This window comes from Cryptotermes secundus, unplaced genomic scaffold (genome assembly GCF_002891405.2).
Source record: "Cryptotermes secundus unplaced genomic scaffold, Csec_1.0 scaffold593, whole genome shotgun sequence".
NCBI classification, from domain to species: domain Eukaryota; kingdom Metazoa; phylum Arthropoda; class Insecta; order Blattodea; family Kalotermitidae; genus Cryptotermes; species Cryptotermes secundus.
Genome location: NW_019739960.1, coordinates 1,333,890 through 1,354,414, shown reverse-complemented (window position 1 = coordinate 1,354,414; position 20,525 = coordinate 1,333,890). Strand labels below are relative to the sequence as shown.

At 39.5% G+C, this 20,525-nt stretch overlaps 1 protein-coding gene across 2 annotated transcripts in view; it reads right to left on the bottom strand.

The window, feature by feature from the left end:
- The window catches only part of LOC111872178, a gene marked incomplete at its 5' end in the record, with an annotated part of 117,391 nt that overhangs the window by 7,294 nt on the left and 89,572 nt on the right, over positions 1 to 20,525 (bottom strand). The window contains 6 exon segments of one of the 2 annotated variants that reach the window (XM_023865787.2): positions 595 to 743; positions 3,488 to 3,680; positions 5,195 to 5,317; positions 6,515 to 6,873; positions 10,693 to 10,770; positions 12,913 to 13,115. In XM_023865787.2, coding sequence (XP_023721555.2) covers positions 595 to 743; positions 3,488 to 3,680; positions 5,195 to 5,317; positions 6,515 to 6,873; positions 10,693 to 10,770; positions 12,913 to 13,115 — 1,105 coding nt within the window. 2 annotated transcript variants of the gene reach the window in all.

Here is a 20,525-nt window from a genome sequence, read left to right as displayed (position 1 = left end):
CAGGGTTTTGTATAGGATACTGTGTCGGGGGAGAGAAAGGCCTGCTTCTGTCCCAGACCCAGACCCTCTCCACTGATTTCCCATGTAGACTCCCCCCCCCCTTCACTGCTCTCACATAGCTGAGTTTATTTCCATCATCAGTTCAGTCTGCTTGCACTGGTTCTCACTGTCTCTTCGCTTGCAGATTTTCCTATTTTTCCTTCTACCCTGAAGATGGAGGCGATACGTTCCTCCGAAACATCGGTTAACACCACATCTACATGGTACCACATCCCAGAATACTGCTTTCTTCATAGTTACCGCTGTGAAAACCTCAATTCTTTTATTATGTTTGTAAGTTGTATAAAATGATTTATATTGAGTTGCATTATAAAAGATACAACAGTTACAATGGCATCTAAAGAAAAGTTTCCCACTTCTCAGATTTGGGATATCATAAAACAAACACTTTGTTGTTGGACATTTGTATATTTGGCAGAACAGTTGTGTCTATAATACACAGCATAACTGTCTATGCTCTTCTATGACATGTCTATAACAATGAAAGAACTGAACCAAAAATTAAATTAGAAACATTTGTTCTTCATGTCTCACCTTATGCCCTTCCCTACAATGACGGCAACAGCTTTTGAAGGACTGATAACCTCTATCATCTTATCCAGGGCAGCATTGCTGTCTGCTCTCAAGAACTTGTTTGTGTCAGCAGTTCTGTGCAATAACGGACAGGCAAGTTCATCCAAATCCTGAAAGCATACAAATACACATTTGGTTCAAAATTACAGTTAAGAAATGTGTTATTCTACAAAATTAAATGACAGAAATTCCAAATTATCTGTACTAATGGAGTAGTGTCATTCTGAGAGAAGCTGATGATCAAGCTATTGTTCAAGAAATTCATTCCATTTTATAGGACTGAAGATTGGGTAATTATTATTTTGATATAAGTCTGCCATGCGGTGACACCTGTTACTACAGCTTCATCGTTGGGAAAAAGTTCAGCCAAAAGATGATGTTTATCACAGCTGAACAAATGGAAGTCACTTGGAGCAAGGTTGGGGCTATACGGAGGATGCTTGAGGACTTCCCACTTGAAATTTCGCAGTGTCTCATTTGTCTTGTTGGCAGTATGGGGATGCACGTTGTCATGCAAGAGCAACACGCCTGGTTCCAACAGCAGCACAAAGAATTTTATGCTGCTGGTTTTCAGGGGCTTGTGAAATGATGGGACAAGTGTCTCAATGTACAGGGAGATTATGTTGAGAAACAAAAGCATTTTTCAAATCAGTACTCTTATCTGTTTAAGTTCTATATCAATTTGTAACTTACTTATTGACTTACACTTGTATATCCAACCAATGAAAACAGGATAAAATATAAATTGGATGGGAAAGGAAAGTAGGAGTAAAAATAGAAGCAGGTAAAATTATGGAAGAACAGAGGTGATGGAGCTGTTTTAGCTTGAAGGAGAGGGAGGAAGGGAATAACAACAGAGTGGACACGAAATTAAAAAGAAAAACAGGAGAAAGAATGGAAGGAGACAAAATATGAAAGTGTAATAGGAAAGAAAAGAAAGAAAGAAAGAAAGAAAGAAAGAAAGAAATAATACCCCACATCAAATGTGATGAATAAAACAAGCAACCACCATGAACAATAATTCTTTAACTTTCAGTTCAACAGAGGTCACTTTTGGATTTTAAGGGGCTGTATTTTCACTATACATACTGAAAAACACTTAAATAAAATTTAACTGAAAAATTTTCAGTCAGTAAATTTTCACATCATCTCATTTTGCATCATCAGAGACAAGTAGCCAATGACTGTTTTCAGACCACACATGCCTTGGTACCTCTGTAATTCTTACATCAATAATTGCAGGGATCCACTGTTCGAGTTCATAAAAATAACCATTTGCCCCTTACACTCATATAAAACACTTCTNCCCCCCCCCCCCAGATGAAATTATTGGATGTCAAATCTAGTAGTATTACAGGCCAAATCACAGGGCCTCACTTCCATATTCACTACCCAGGAAACATGTTATTAAGTGCATCAAGTATAATGCTGCTGTATTGTAGTGATGGCCCATCTAGCTGATAACTGTCAATTTCGCCTTCAACTGTGGACAGGCTGGTAAGAAAAAACTACAAGTTATGAAATTTGGTAAGCCCAAATAATTGAGTTTCACATAATACCTGTACCTATCTTCTAAGCTGGAGAACTGTCACGTGGCTTTCCATTATCAGAGAGAGAGAGAGAGAGAGAATTGTTTGTTCTTGATGATTTTCCTGAAGATATCATTCCAGGGAAATTCAAATAACTCAGATTGAATAGCATTGAATTATAGGATTATTAGTGAAAATGAGATGGAATTGAAATGCAAGGAAGCAGAGGTTTAATTTGAGGTAATACGAGTATCTTATCACTTGCCTGGAGGGACTAAGGATACTCACAAGAAACTCCACTGGGATAGTCAGTATTCTGGCTGTAATTCAAATTAGGCATATCACAAACAGAAATTAGAAGTTTCACAACTTGAGCCAACTTGCTTAGTTCAACTACCCAATTACGTTCAATGGTTTTAATACAAACATACATTGCACTGTGCAAGATAAAGCTTAACATCTGTAACAAAGGGCTAGAGTCACAAAACAAAGTTTTATATGAATTTGGATTATTCCACACATTCAAAACACCCCTGCTTTTACTACTGTAGTCAATAAGTTCGTGGACTGGTCGCAAAGCGTCGTTGCAGTGCACTGCAGTGGATAGGTTGAGCCACGGTATGATGTCCTGTCAGTTCCTCTCTCGTCACAGCAAGAGGCAATTGTGTGTAAACAGTGTAAGCAGAACTATGGCCTCTATTGTGAACTGCAGTTAAATGTGAGTGGCAGAAATAAAAAATGTGGCAGTTCGAACAACGGGCAAACATCAAGTTCTGCCAAAAACTAGGCAAATACCCTAGCAAAACGTTTAACATGATGAAGCAAGTGTATGGCGAAGAAGCTTTCGGCCGCAGAGCTGTGTTTAAGTGGCACCAACGTTTTGTGCAGGGCAGAGACAGTTTGGAGGGCCAACAGCGACACTTTTGATGGCATAACCAGTTTTACTAAAATTCATCCAATGAATCTGGATTTGAAATATAGATGGACAGACAAACACGATCTTCAAAATCCATGCTTTTCTTAGGCACACTGTGTAGAGATTGTACAATAAAACATAAAATTAAAATGATTAGAATACTTTGCAAGAATGCCTGAAAACTGAATCCTAAAGCTTCTCTATCAATATAATCCAAGGGCTTGAAGAGTTATGAAGACAGTGATTAATTACATGTATGCATTTCCTTGGCCTCTCTCAACATCAGAATCATATGACTGTATGCTGTCCATCATACTGTGTTTGACTATAGCACCATCTGCACTGTGAACTCAGTGACTTCTACCCTTTCTCACAGCCACAGCCACAACTGCTGTCAAGTAGCACTTACAGTCTCAAGAGCCCTTTTCTGTGACAGGAAGAGCTCTCCGCTTGCTTGACAAGCAGCACGTGCCACTTGTGAGCGGAGGTTGCGCACTTGTTTCCCCACAGCCACAATAACAGAATGAAGCTGAGTGCGGATGGTTTCAGGATGATGGCGCATCAGACGTACCAACAATTGCAGGCCCTGCATCGTCACTTCCCTGGAAAAAAACACCTACTTTACTTAGCTGCAACACATCTCATAAGTATCCTATAATAAAACTTTCATTAACTAACTTAACTAGCTAATTCCATGCAGCCTAATTCTTCTTGAGAAGCCAATATTTGCTTAGCTAATCAAGAAATACCAAGCATTTATGTAATCCATATCTTCATTTTCGTTTTCAGAAGAGCCTGTCACTAGTCTCAATTCTGAACCCAATGATTCCAGTCTATATCCTTCCAACCTATTTCTCTAAGACCCTTTTTAATATTATCCTCCCTTCTATGCCTAGGTCTTCTTAGTTGTCTTTTCTTCAGGCTGTTCTACCATCTCTCAATTCTAAACTTATTAGAATGTACTGTTTCTTCAATTAGCCTGTTATAATTAAGATGATGGTGTCAGGGATATGATTACATGTAGTTTGGTAGATAGGTATCAATGTTATAATGCGATACTGTCAAAATAAATTAAATAATGAAAGTGAGTTTAACACTTCAAACAGGCAATTCCTATTAATAATTACCGCTAATGTTGACACATTTTTCAGTGTCTTGTACACAGTAGTCCATGAAATACTGTTTCAGAGCATCATGTTGGGTTTCCTTGATCAGAGATTTTATATATAATTAAGTGGAATATATAAAATGTTTTATTATGTAAAATTTTTTGGCATATTGGCAATCATCAGACTGTTTTACAAATACTGTTATCTTCTATTCTCTACATTGGCTAAGAGTTATAGATTTGTATTGGATACAGTGATTGTGTGAATCCTTAAGTTAGTTTTGTTAAAACTTGATATCCTGGGACAAGTTAAGAGATTTTTAGATTGTTCCAAAATGGTTGCAATGCAATGAGTTACTCCAACAAAATTCTGTTTGAATTACTTGTTTGACAGATCCAAGCTACATATCCAGCCTATTTTAAACATCTAGATTTCACTACCATAATTTACTACATAATGTATAGTGCATAAGTTATATCGCAAAGTGTCTTGCTTTGTCACATATGAAATGCCCTCTTATTTTGTCCAGCTTGGGCCCTGGTATTTTCTTCAACATTTTGTTTTCAGACATTTGTAATATATGATGTATCTTACCAGTAAAGACAAAAACTAAATTTGTCCCCGTGTATAATTAATTAAGCAACTAAGAACTATGCCATGAAGATGAAGGGGGAGGAGAGGGAGGATGAATGGAGGTATAGATCCAGCATTCATGACATGACAATAGATGTTGAGTGAGTGAAGTCAGCCTTACTACTTAATCCTGGAGAAAGAACCCCCAGTACCCAACAGCTGGGTCCCAGAGCCAGTCTGAATGCTGTGGAGTAAAGAATGATCTCTTGCCCTGCCAGCCATTTATCCTGTCTGTAGCCCACTGCTACAGCATCTGAGATATCCCATCTATGTACCTTATCAGTACTTATTAAAATAAGAGAGGCCTTACTTACATTTTCCCTTGTACTCTAATTTTAAAAGTTTAATTTTTTTTAAAGAAAAGCGATACTAACCATTCTGAGCTGCTGAGGTGTATGAAGCATTGTTGCAGGGCTTCCTTCGGCTTGTCCACAGGATACGAGGTATCAGGAAACAGGCCACTATTCAGCTTTGTGCAGGTGCTGTCATGAAACTGCCTGTAAATTTAGGCATACATAAACTATGCAGTCATTCTGCATTTTAGGCAAAGTAAATAAATAAATAAATAAATTTATTAATTAACAGGGACTGTTAGAAAATGGTCACAAATATCACTTAATATAGCCTACAATGTATGCTAAATTTAACAGATACAGTAACGTCAGTATCTGTCTGAATAAATGTCTATCAAAAATACTGACAATACAATAAATAACCAACCATTACGTCATGAAGAACAAATATCATAGTCCCTCCTGAGAAGCTAGGTCAGAAAATCTCCTGTCTTTTATGAAGCTTCAAAGTTCACAGCAGCTAACCAGTTGAATCCAGTTCACTCTCTCACATCCCATATTTTGAACATGTATTTTAATATTACTTCTACATCTATGCCTAGGTCACCAAATTGGTCTCTTCCCTTGAGGTTTTTGAACTACAATTTTGTATGCATTTCTCATCATTCCCATGTGTGCTTCATGCCCCATCTTTTTCATCCTACTTAATTTTATTACTCATAATACAGCAATACACAATATATAATATAGTAAACTCTCTGTTATATGGGAAGTATGAAGACTGGAATGTTCTGGTTAAAGAAATCTGTCAGATCCATAGAGAAAACCCAGAGAAACAAAGTTTCACACTGTTTTTATAATTTTCTGGTCTTTTGTGCATTTCCATTTTCTGGTTTGAAGTCAACACACTTTTCTTCTTTAGTTCTCGCGCGAGTGTTTTCTTGGGTGACAGAGCAGATTGCTGTATGAATGATTTAGGATACACTGTCCTGCAGTCACAATTATATCTGGCTTCTGTTGTAGTCATGAATCACTACAACTACAATGACACCTCAATGATAACAGGTGGTGCTACTAGTGGCAGCTGGGAGAACTGCCAAGGGTGAGTAAGCATACTGGAAATTTGTTTTTGAAACAAGTTTCTGTGAATGGCAAATTGTCTTTCAAAACATGTCAGTTGAATGAGAATTCTGGAAGCCTGGATGACAGATAACTGTTGAATTCACAAATTATGAAGCTCCTCCATGTCCCATCATCCTCTGGTTATATCTGCTCTCTGTTGAGCTCAAATATTCTCCTCAAGATCTCTCTTTCAAACACTCTCATCTATGTCCTTCACTTTAAATGCAAAATATGAATGTTTAAAATGCTTTAAACATATTCACTTCTTGAGGTACTTACATTATTCTTGGAGTTGTTGCTGGAATCTTTGCACCAACTGGACGCTTAACATTCCGCATTTGTTTGAGGGGGGCTACTGACATACTCTTCTGCAAACTGTCCTCCACTTCTAGATGCAGATCAATGACAGAGCCAGTGTTGCATGTTGGCTGTGAGCCCTGATTATCATTGTTCACATTATCTGCATTCTCTGCATGTGACAGCAAGGGGGGGCTGTGCTGTAAGTTGTGGAGTGATGGAACACTTCCCTGATTCTTGGTGTCAAGCTGTATCACCTTTGTGGTGGTAGTGCTTTCATTGATAACTGGTGCTGAGGGTACAGATGGCGAAACTGTAATGGATTCCAACTGCTCTCGTTCCTAAAATTAAATAAAGATTGCTTCCGATTAACTTTTCTCGATAGATTGTAAAAGAACAAGATTCTTGAATTAGTTTACTGATAACAGTAAACACCCAGTTTTTAGTAGACATGTACAAGAATTGCTTTTCAAGTCCTATGAGATCATGATGTGGATCTGGAAAATTTTTGAGAATTGAGAAAAGAGAGAGAATTAAACATTGGTAAAACATTGTTTCTGCTGTAATAATTTATAAAACTAGCCATTTTTCAACACTGTACTAAAGCACACTACACTACACTATTTACCTGACTGGAAAATGAATCTAAATGCAAGACACATGCACAAGGGGAAACTATCTGCAGAGGAGAAGTAATTTTATGAATTAATTTCATAGCCTTAATGCAAACACGTCAAAGAAAATAAATAGTAGGTAACCTTTTATAAATATTTTATTTTATACTTTATAAATCTCGTGATACAGCAAATCAGTAAAATTCCACTTTTGCTTCATGACTTTGTATTAACTTGGGCAACATCATGACACTCTGTGAGTTTTGGTCTTGAAATACATTTTGTCTCTTGCTTTCTCGTTTACTTGCTTACCCTAGATATGAACTAGTGACCCACATTGCAACTGTGTCATGAACATATCAAAAGCTTAAAACATATTAAAAATGGATGGATGGACAGATACTTTCTGATAACAATTTTATTAAGAGTAAGATCAATTAAAATGTAGAAAAAAGCACCCAAGAGATAATCAGATGGAACACATGGCAGCCCATAAATCTGGTCACTGAGTATAATCTTTCCATCATGGATCTTCAATAGGACGTTTCTGTGCAACCAATAGCATATCAAGGCATCCATACTATTTGACCACACGCTGTAGTGAATTTTAGTGTAGTGTTGTTATATAGACTCTTGCAGAAAATGCACTGATAGCCTGGTGTGTTGCTGTGGGTACTGTTCGTTACTATGTATATCTTACAGATGGTGGTCTCGGCTTGTACCAGTAGGCAGTTAGCGAGTTGTTGAGGAGTGGTTTCGAGGCTGGAGTAGCCACACAATATGCCTTTTGCAGTGGGTGGAGGCCTGGTCATAAAGTACCTTGGTCAAACAACTTCAGAGCGCCGTGACCATGATACAGAGCCCTTCTTGGGAAGCTAACAGTCACTCAGCTACTCAAGAAATTCCATGAATTTTATGAAACCCAAATGTATATTGCCATATTCATAAAAACCTGTCACTGGAGTCCATCAAGAATTCAGGCCACATACTCCCACCCCATTTCTTTAAGACAAATATTAATAACATTCTCCCATCTATGCCTAGGACTTCCAAGAGTTGTCTTCCTTGTAGCCTTTGTGATTTTCATGCATATCTCACCTCTTTCATGTGTCATATGCACTGCCAACCTCATTCTCCTTAATAGTACTGACATGAACATTTTAATATAGAAAAAAGATGCTGGATTTTAGGGTTTCACTTCACATTGGAAATCGTGCTTTATTCATTTTCTGATGCATTTGTCTAAGAAAGTAAATTCACTGATTTATATTCCAAATTTAGAGACACCAGCCAGGGGAAATTAGATTGCATGCAAATGGCAGTACTCTATCATAGACCTCATTAAGCCTCTCCCATTTTAAACTAAATAAACATTTGTGTGGTCCACCTCATGTACACATAGAAGGCAATGAACACAGAGGAATGTAGCCATTATCAGAATTAAGTTACACTAGATTAGATTAAATCAGACTACATTCAAGGGGTGAATGTTAAATGACATGCTTTGAGTCACCATATTCTACAGTCTATAAATATCAGTGATTCTTTAGTCGTTTCTTGGCAACACTTACATATTACAATATGTATACTATACCAGAACTATACCAAAAATATAAACACATGCCATTACACATTACAGCAAACAAACAAAAGACAACCTACAGTGCAAATACTTGTATACCAAGGATCAAAAGAAATAGAGAATTGTACCAATTATGCACTGGACTGCAATTAATGGACTGGAGCTTTGATTTTAACCTTCAATTTTCATCAAATGAACAAAGCTACAGGGTGGGGCACAGAAACTTCCTTTTTGTGAAGACAAATTGTGAAGGGAGGGGAGATCACAGAAAAGTGGGGATAGGCTCGGTGAACGCAGCAGTCGCGGAAGTTTCTGTCTAATACCTCTCAGTAGGAAACATTAGGTGGACGAGTGAGCAGCGTGCGTTTGCTGTTGAAGCCTATTTTTCGAACAACCATTCCTATGTGGCGGCGCAGCATGCGCTCCGTACTCACTTCAGAATTAAGCCCAGAGGTCCGGTTCCTGACTGGAAATCAATTGTTTTGTGGGTAGAGAACTTAAGAACTTCAGAAAACGGTTGCATCAGTGCATAGAGAATGGTGGCCACCACCTTCAAGATATTTTGTTTAAAACTACATGATTTAAAACTTTAAAGTATGTTCTTTCATTAGCTAAACATAAATTTTGTCTATCAGCAATAATTTTTCTTCTATTTGCCTTCAAAATAAGGAAGTTTCTGCGCCCCACCCTGTAATATACGGGTATTTCCTGATGTATGCAAGTGATGTGTGCTAAAACCACACTGCCTGGGACATACAGTGAGTGTTGGAAGGAAATGACTGATAAATCTCTAATACTTATTATGTTAGTGTAACAGAATCCTAAATTTTAATGCTACAGTCTTTGTAAAATTATCCTCTAGCAGCTCCACAGTTCAAATGAAGAGCAATTATTTGCTTAATGAGGACATCTGATAGTCATGTGACTTCATGAAATTATGTCTCAGTTGATGAAATCTTAATTCAGCTAGAACCTCACAGGCAGATGGGATTTGTGAGGCTGCTTGTCAGTGCACCTTAAACAAGTAGTTTAATACTAATACCATTTTCAGCAGAAGTCTTTTCAGGTCATATTATCCTGTAAGTATGTAAGATTTGAGGCTTTCACGGCGGTGACTATGAAGAAAGCAGTCTTCTGGGATTTGGCACCGTGTATATGTGGTGTTAACCGACGTTTCGGAGGAATGTATCGCGATAAGTTCCTCCGAAACGTCGGTTAACACCACATATACACGGTGCCAAATCCCAGAAGACTGCTTTCTTCATCCTGTAAGTAGTCTGTAAAATTTTTAACTGGTTCCTATTTGGTTCAAGTAGTCCCCAAGCCCTCTTGACGAAGGGTCCCCAAAGGAAGTGCTTTCCATATTTTGTCTAGGTAAGGATTTGCAACATTCTCGGTGGTACTGCTTCAGCCAGTCAATAACAGCCCACCTGGCAACTCAACTCTCTCTGATGTACCATAAGATGGTTCAGGTCCTAACTCAGTTAATTTAAAGCTTTAATTTTACATTTTTTGTTTGACTTGATTAATGTACTGTCAGCCAAGACAGCAAGTGCAGCTGAATTAGCTTTTCAGTCTGTTATGCAACTAATACATGGACATTAATCTTTTCTGTGTGTTAAACCTATATCCCTGTGCCAGCAACTTATAAATTATAAGTATAGATGCAGTCAAGAGCAGGAAATTGGATGACACTTTTTATGATGCACACTGAAGAAATTATGATACTATATTAGTCAAATTCTTAAAAGCAGAGAAGTTTATGCAGATATTGTACAAGTCACAATATACATATATTGTATATTTTTCAAGCTCTTGGTTGACATATTTTGTCAACTTAGCCCATATACATATGTATTTAGGTTTTCAATTACTGTGGTCCTTCAAACAAATTAGGTTCCTGCACATTCAATGAATCACGTAATTCTGCAGTATACTGATGCTATGTAAACAGTTACACATACCTTCAGGAGGTGGAACTTCATGGCACGTTCTTCAGCCTCAAAAGTATCCATAGCTGACACAGCAGAATTATCCGTATGCTTGTAAGGGACAGAGATATTTTCAGTGTAAGATTCTATATTCTAACAAGAATTGAAAGATGAAATCCATATCAGACTACACACAGTTTCATATACTTTTTACATATTTGGAATTTTAATGCTCCTAGATGTCATGAAGAGATACTGTTTTCACTTTCTTCTTCTGCATAATCAACCTACTTCATTGCATCCTTTTCAAGTTGGGACTGACAGATAACTCAACTTGTGAAAGGTGCCTACAAGAAAACGAATCAGCCACACATAACCTGTGTGATTGTGAGGCCATAGCTCATTTAAGATTTCGTCACTTGGGTCAGTTCTCTATGGAACCAAGTCACTTTTATGATGCCCCCATAAGCAGGGACTTACACTTTATTAAGAGTGTAGGATTAATAAAGGGCTAATCCAAGGGGAAGCACAATAGATCATTGAAGGTCGCAGTGCGGGGGCCGGTTTTTATGGCCACCCCTTATATTCATTACATTACTTCACTGCATGCTGTAAGTATACTGAAACCCAGCCCAATCCAGTACAGCAAATTTCAGCTGCTCCTGGTTTCAGGCCCAGTCAGGACTCATGACCAAATTTTTGTTATTTCCGACATTAGTCTGCTTGCACCTGCTCTCACTCTTTCTTCACTTGCGGAGCACCCAAGTAAGGGCATTTGTGCTTTATGGGGACCATACATGCTTTGCACTTTACTACAGTGAAAAACATTTACTTAAGATATACACAGGACATCTGTAAATGCATGGTTCTGCAGTGGATTATGCCTCAACTTATTTTACAACTCTGAAATTGCACTGAGTTTAAGCTTCTTATACTTCCAGGGCAAGGCTTCTCCTTGTCACACTATGTATATTTCGATTTTGATGATTTTGGATGTTTTCTGCCTGTTTCCTGCAGTTTTGTTATATAATTGTACACATAAAGAATTCTGAGAGCCACGTGCAGTTTGGGGACCAATGTGCACCAATCAATGTTGTCAATAGTGTGGTTAAATCGGTTCTGCAGAAGCTGCAGTTTCAAATGGTGAGTGTCCACTGCACACTCCTAGGTGGGACAGGCAAAAACCATTATTGACCTAGTTTAGCATTAATGTTTTAATGCTCACATTTGAATAGCAAATAGGTCTTTATGTACATGCCCAGAGCCTTGGATGCAGTACTTTCGATACAGAGCCTCCATGTCATCCTCCTATTGAAGATGACACCAACACACTTTAAGTATTCTAGAGAAATTGATCTCCTGAGTTTTCCCTTCATTGAGTTTCATGTTCCAGCACTTGTACCGTGATTTCACTGCAGTTAGGCCATGTTACAATTTGCAAAGAACATGATGTTCTTGCTTCTCTGTCAACTATATACAAGTATCATCCACAAACAAAGAACAAAGAACACAAAATTTGTGTTCAAAGTACCAAAAGTTTTCAAATGCAAAAACAGTTGCACATTTAATTTCCTTCTACACATAGACCTTTTACACTGATAACAATTTACAAAACTGTTTCTCAGTTGAAACTTAAAAACAAATATTCAGACATTTCAGTTATGTTCACTTAACACCCANTTAGGATTTATAGAATGTAAATAAATTCAATTCAATTCAATTCTCAGTTATGACTTCTCTCATGTACGTATACCATCACTTGACAAACACTGCCTTAGACCACAAGCACACACTGTGAATGAGACTACTGAAATATTCGTTATGGGTGGACTTGTACACCACCAATACATTTTCTTCCTTCAAGTTCCATAGAAGGAAAGAAATTTCTTGACTCCTTTTCTAAAAAGGGCTATGCTACACAGAATTGATCAATTATTTAAATTACTAAATGCTACTGAACCTTGTGAGATTTGAAATTCTCTTGGCTGTAGAATATAAAAATTGCTGTCTTCTGGGATGTGATACCATACAGTCTGGCAGATGGTCACCAATGTGTTACAGAAGTGTGTTGCGTCTCTCTTCAGAGTAAAAGAAGAACTCTTCTACCCTCAAGATGGAGGCAAAGGTTCCTCCAAGTCACTGGTAACAATCCATCAGACTCTAGGGTATCACATTTCAGGAGAGAGTGCTCTTTTTACTGCAGAGGCAGGTTACAGACATATCAAGGTAAGAAACTTAACTATTGTTACTTACTGTATAGGCAAGTGAATCATTTTTCCAAGCCTCGTCATTTTCGTCCAGACTCTTGAATTCCAGCTCATCTTGTTGCTGATGTGGAGACCTTTTTGCCCTGGACAGCTTGGGTGTTGAAGGGTCCACAGCAGGCAAGAATGGCTCAGCAGGTGGGGTGAACAATCCATTTGATATTTTGCTTCCATTTTCATAATACATACCAGCTGTTAATAAATGTAACAGTCAGTTTTATATGCAGTTGTGTAAACACTGAGATCATTGAATGTGAACAACATCGAACTTCATTACATATTTTGAAGTTCAAACCTTGTTTCAAATTATCTTTTTCTTATTCATGGAACATCCATGGAAGAAATTCTATAGGTCTACTGCATTTTATATAACTCCAGTAATGTTTTAAATTTTAAATTTTACCCTCGGGGAAATAGCCCCTGGTGCCCGTTCAATGGGAGGCTGGGTGTTCCGCAGACTGGTCTGAATGCAGTGCAGGTAAAGATCACTTATCCATGCTGGGAATCTAACCCCAGCAGTATAGACTGTAGCCAGTCACTATGCTAACTGAGCTATTCTGACTTCTATTCTTAAACAACAAAATCAATAAATAATCCTTCCAAGTATTAAGGTGTCTTCTTTAGAAATAATTTCTGTCATATTTAGCATTTTAAATGCTGTTAAATAACTGATACATTGTTAAATCTTGCACACACAGAACAGGTCCTTGAGAGAAATTGGTATTTTTGTTGGCTTCCACATAATCATATAAGAATATCGCTTTTTCTTGAAACTGGTTGTTCAGCCAGACATGAAATAATGTAATGTGTGAGAACTTAAAAATTTGAAACTATGGACGTATCTTTTTGAGTTCCTGTTAAAGGAATGGCTCATGTAAAATTCATCTTGTGGCCAAAAGGAAAGTGGACTTTACTGTGGGTCAATATGTCTGAAAATTGGAACAGTCTGACAACTTTCAGTGGAAGTCTCCCATATCAAATTAAAGTCATGTGTATATGTCCAAAGGTATATGTGCCGACACCGAGTCACAAACAGACTGACATATGACCACTGAAAATCTGTACTAGCCCTTTCAATATAAGACTCCATCAGAATCTTTTGAATGGTTCTCATATTGCAAGAGAAAGTAACAAAATTATTGAAGACTTCTATCTTCTGGGATATACCGCAGTGTAGTACATTGAAAGTCAATCGACATTTTGGAGGAACATGTTGCCTCCATCTTCAGGCTTCAAGAAAACATCTTAAAAATGTGGCAAACAGAGCGAGGTAAAATGTTCCTCTGATATGTTGCTTGACTTTCAACAGACTACAAAGCATTATATGGCAGAAGATAGAACTCTTCATGACCATCGCTACGAGAACCACAAATCCTGCAAAATATGGTATCTTTAAATAAGCAGAAATTGAAAAAAAATGACCTGAATTTAAAAAATGTACTTAGTTTGTCTCTACAAAATTAGCCCAACATCCACATACAGGAAATACAAGGAATCAGCCTTCATGTCTCTGCTGGACCATCTGATCAGTCAACCCAGCTTGGACATCTCTCCCATCTGGAAGCAGAAGTAAAATAACTACAACTCCATCAAGTGGAGATTGAGTGGGAAAATTTGCTTTTCTTGTGTTGATTGCTTCTCGAATATTGCTTCTCTCCAGCGATGAGTTCTATCGTGATAGTTCTCTGGTGCAATGAGTCACGTGTAGAATTTGTTATAATTTAATGTTTTATTAGTTCTCGCAGATGGTTTGTGGTCTGACTTGTATACCCCATCTTGGTGGTGGCACAGGTGTCCGGAGATAGGGACTAGCCCAGCAGAGTAGGCTTTACCTGAAGACAGAGAGAGAATCCAGTCTCCGAAACGTTGTGTTATGAAAAATAAACAGGACGGTGTTTTTATATAAAGACAGGACGATGTCCAGAAACATAATATTTGTACTGATGTACAGTCATCACAAACTTTAGATCTTATCTATAACTTTTGTTTGAAACATTTCTCTTACCAATAGATATTTGGTGAGGTACGCGCTCGAAATGAGCAGAGAAACTTATGTAGATTTTCACGTAATTTATCCGTTATTACTGTACACTTCTAACGAAAATTCGAATTGTCCGATTCCAGTGCCCGACTTTAGGAAGTCTCAAATTGTCAGAGACAAACATAACTTCCCCATAACGGGCTCTTTTATTCGTAAATAACGCACAGAAATAACATGTTCCTTAAACAGTGAAGAACAAGCACACGTGACATGCTCGTAAGAGCTTGACAATTCAGAATCGATCGCAATTGAGCTTGTTTTATATTCGCCAACAGTTCAAATTCGCATATGATTAACTTTGTTCTTCTTTGCTGCTAATGATCATCACCAGTACCCGATATACACATAATGGGTCAAACAGGAAGATGAGGGCGTCGGACTTCTGCCTATCTACGTTATCATACCAACTTTTCGGAAGCAATACGTTTTAATTTCCTTCTGGTGTATAAGTACCATGACCGCCTCTGTGGTCTATTGGTCAGCGTTTCTGGTTACAGATGGAGAGGCCCGGGTTTGATTCCCGGTGCTACCAGATTTTTTTTTTCAAGTAGTGTGTCTGGAACGGGGTGCACTCAGCCTCGTGATGATAATTGAGGAGCTGTTTCAAGGAAATGGCGGCTCCGGTTTAGAAAACCGAAATTAACGGCCGTGGGGATTCGTTGCGCTCACCACGCGACACCGCTATCCGCAAAAGTTGGCACCAAACTTCGCCGACAAGCGGTGCTCGGTCGGTATAGTTCGCTTGCGGACTAAAATCACGGAGTTTGTTTCTCTATGAATACCAGATGTATGTTGAAAATAATCCAGTAATTATCTAAGGACATGAAGGTCTACGGCAATTACTGGTCGACGAAGAACCATCGTTCCCGTAGTAGATGGAATATACAGACATTTACAGAAACATCTACACTGCAACATCAGAAACTACTGTCACGTGTTAGTGACTAGGAATGGGGTTACATTCATAATTTGATTTAATGAACGCCTATAAAGAGTAACTAAAAACAACTAGAACGATATCACTGCTTTACACATTTTAAATCACTACAACTACAGCACGCATAAAGTCTCTAAAGCATAACGCGCTTACGCAAACACTGTCGTCATCTATGAAACGCATTTCTCAAGGAGGAAATATCTAAGGAAGGAACTAACTTGGGTTCTAACTCGTGAATGTAACAGGCACATTAACATTCTCCGGGAATGTCAATGTTTTCCTACAATGCGTCGTTTGGAAGACCAGTGCGGAACGACAGACAGACGGACATTTGACAATTATGCAGGGTGCTACGTACGTATAAATAAGCGCAGTTAATTGGAGGGTGAGTGATATAGTCTCAAAACGCTGAAAACAGTTAACATAAACATTGGTTCACAAATTCTTCGTTAATGAATTAGAGACCCATGAGTTCCCGGCAGCAGTAGGATAGTAACTAAGTAACTAACTTCATGGAAATGGGCCATTCTTAAGAAGCCGCCAGTTGTGCAGCTCTTCAAGAACTTCCCGACACTTTGCGGAATCCGTTCATTACCGTGTTCAAAAGAGCCCTCCACTGGTCCCTATCCTAAGCCAGATCAATTTAGTCCATACCACCCAATCCTATCTCTCTAAGACCCATTTTAATATTATCCACCAACATACGTCTTGGTGTTCCTAATGGTATCTTTCCTTCGGGCTTTTCCACCAATATCCTATATGAATTCCTCTTCGTCCAATTCGTGCTACATGCCCTGCCCATCTCATCCTCCTCGACTCGATCATTCTAATTATACTTGGAGAAGAGTATAAGTTATGGAGCTTCTCATTATTCAGCTCTCTGCAAGCTGTGGGATAGTACAATCCTTATTTCAGAATACTTTATTCCAGGAACACATTTTAAGGAAACTGGGTTGAGAGTGGAAGATGTGAATGACTGCTTGTCTTTCAACACTACCGCATTTCCCATTCGACGTCGAAACACACAGTCGTCGCGCGTTCAGTGACAGTGAGTTGACCATGTACACTAGAATGTGACACGAGGCCTTCAATTCCAGTGAAGTACACAAACAGTTAAGAACTGTTTTTCCATTGATGTAGTTACATTGCTAAGTCTGCGTTTAAAACGGACGATTACTTTTTCCAAGAATTTGAAAGTATTCACGTCATTCTAAGCGAAGCCCGTGGCAACAGCTGTAAGGATATATGTGAGGAGGTATCCTCGTCACAGACTTCCGCACCCACTCACCTTCCATGTCACTGACCGTTGCATCAGGGGGACAGCTGTAAGGATATATGTGAGGAGGTATCCTCGTCGCAGACTTCCGCACCCACTCACCTTCCATGTCACTGACCGTTGCATCAGGGGGACAGCTGTAAGGATATATGTGAGGAGGTATCCTCGTCGCAGACTTCCTCACCCACTCACCTTCCATGTCACTGACCGTTGCATCAGGGGGGCAGCTGTAAGGATATATGTGAGGAAGTATCCTCGTCTCAGACTTCCGTACCCACACACCTTCCATGTCACTGACCGTTGCATCAGGGGGACAGCTGTAAGGATATATGTGAGGAGGTATCCTCGTCGCAGACTTCCGCACCCACTCACCTTCCATGTCACTGACCGTTGCATCAGGGGGACAAACCGTGAAAGATAGAGAAGTGCACGAAAGATTTTTACTAAAGGACGTAAAACAGAAGCCACCCGCTTATGATTACGTCGTGTACAAGCTGCCGAACATGGGACGCGCTTGTTCTTCATGAACTGTTACTGTATCTCTGCCATTTGCAACGGGTGCGAGCTCCAAGTTTGGTTGGTTTTCGTCCACGTCAAGAAATGTTTCCAAGTGGTTCCTTTGACAACATGGTAACGATATCTTGTATAATAGCTGCAAACTCTTCGCCCATTCAATACACTTGACAAAGACGTGTATTAGTGATTACAGAAGGGGTTGGATTGGTGAGCAGATTTATTAACACCTTATACAATCAACTCGTACTTACAAGTAACATGAGGTGATAACGGAAAGTTCCCGGATTAGGTAAAAAAAGAAATACTGGCTTAAGTTACTCAATTTGACTGCCATCTCCTTCAAAATAGTCTCTTTGGGAACGTATACAGCGATCCTATCGTTTTTCAACGCTTCAGAAGCACCGCGGAAGTCATTTTCTTCAATGCTGACGAGTACCACTTGCGGTTCCCTTCCGATGTCAGACACTGTTTCAAAATGTCGTCTCTTCAATTTCATTTTCAATCTGGGAAACAAGGGAAATCACAGGGGGCTAGGTCTGGCGAGTAGGGAGGGTGAGGAGTGATAACTACGTTTTTGTTAGTCACAAACTCTGTGGTTTTCAGGGAGTTATAGGCAGGAGCGTTGTCTGAAGAGACCAGTTGCGGTTGTGCCAAAGTTTCAGTCTTTTTCGTCGCATCTTTTCTCTCAAGCGTCCCAGAATGTCATAGCAAAAGTCAGAGTTGACCGTAGTGTTAGGAGGAACAAATTCACGGTGAACAATCCCCTTCATGTCGAATAAACAATGAGCATGCTCTTTGTTGAACTCCAGATCTGCTGCGCCTTTTTTGATCTTGGTGATTGTGGGCTCTTCCCCTGCGACGATTGTTGCTTTGTTTCCGAATCATAACCGTAAATCCAACTTTCGTCACTCGTTATGATCTTAGAGATAACAACTGGGCCCTCGTTCGTCTTCTCTCGTAGTCCAAGACATGCGTTTAAGCGCCACTGCTATTGATCATTTGTCAGGAGTCGGGGAACAAACTTGGCGGCAATGCGGCGCATGTACAAATTTTCTGTTAAGGACTCCTAACTGATCCCAACGGTGTCTGCGAGCTCGTGGATTCTTCAGCGACGTTCGTCGTGGATGAGTTCTCGAATTTTTTCAACATTTTCTGTGGTTTTGCTGGTGCTTGGTAGTCCTGAACGTTCATCTTCAACTGACACTCGACCGGCCTTGAAACGTGAATGTCATTCAAAAGCTACTGTCCGGCTTAAAGAATGTTCTCCAAAAGCATTACGAAGCATTTCAAGGCTTTCGGCAGCGGATCTGCCGAGCTTCACGCAAAACTTGATGCAGACCCGTTGCTCGATTTTGCCATCCATCGCAGACAAAACGAAACACGAAGTCGAAAAAGCACTCGTGTTAAACAATGCGTGTTCACAGCGCGGTGTCACGTGGCAGATTGCTGCAATAGTCTTTCTGAAATGTGACCTTGACCTCCCCTCTCATCCACTTTCACCGAGGCAGTTACAACAATAACAGTCCGGGAATTTTCCTATACCATCTCGTACAGCGCTATCGCTGATTTACATAATTTACAGTTCACCGTTAAACACGCACTAGGATTCTAAGTCTTCACTAGTCGTATCCTGGTAACGGAATTAAAACAGTCTCATTGTGACTAAATCTTCTAATCACACATTAAGTCTTCACACACTGACTTCTAATTCGTCTTCAACTACTAAATTTTCAGTCTTCACTAGTCGTACCCTGATAACGGAATTAAAACAGTCTCATTGTGACTAAATCTTCTAATCACGCACTAAGTCTTCACACTCTGACTTCTAATTCTTCAACTACTCGTACTAACTTCCCGTGGCTATCTTCTACCGACAATTGAACTTATTCTCGTATTCTGTTGTACTTCTTGTACTCCTACAGCTGCTAGTCTCGGAAATCGATTCTCTTATACAGACGCGGCACAGACCACGCATCACAAAAAAAAAACATGCTCTCCACTGCTGTGTGACGTCACGGCGTACACGAGAACGTGGGTAGCGCGCGCTGCATTGCAACGGTCCGTATGCAGACCACAGAAAACGCCGCTCCTGTATTGTTGGGCGCGTGTGTGTTGTAGGCGCTGCCTAGCATGAGCCCATGTGTCACACAATCTGCGCAACTGTAGCATGGTAAACCCACACAGTTCATGCGAACCAAGACATCAACAGCAGTTTTTAATCAACATTTGGGCTGGTATATAAGAAGACAGGTTCCATTCCTTTATTTTTATCGTGTATTGTTTAACGGCGCTTTCAGTATCGATAATACACACACGAAGCACACTTTGTCAGAGCTGTAAACTTTCCCGCTGGATGTTCGACGAAATGCGCAGTATAAAGGTGTTCCAGCCCATTTTAGTCACACCGCCAGGGACAGACTACCTGCACCGGGCGATGGATAGGAAAGCGGGCATCAGTGTCCTGGCCGAGTCATTCACATGATCTGAATGCCCCTAATCATTTTCCTTAAGGACGTCTAAGAAGTGTGGTGTACGCCTCAGAGGCGGACAATGCACAAGAACGGCTGAAGGGCGTATATCGGTCCGCATTTTGCAGCACGACCATAGTTTCACGTACCGTCGGGCTTAAGCCTGTGTGGCAGTGTAAATTCAACAATCTGAAAACCTCTTGTAACCCTACCAGCATATGTTATCTCCTCTCACTGGACTGGTTTAAAGACTCCTTTGTCTTGCAAGACTACATCTGTAGTCACCTGTTGCGTAATTTGTTAAAGTTGATTCTTTTGTTGCTTGTCTTGCAAATATTTAATCCTAGGGCTATTATTTTACTGC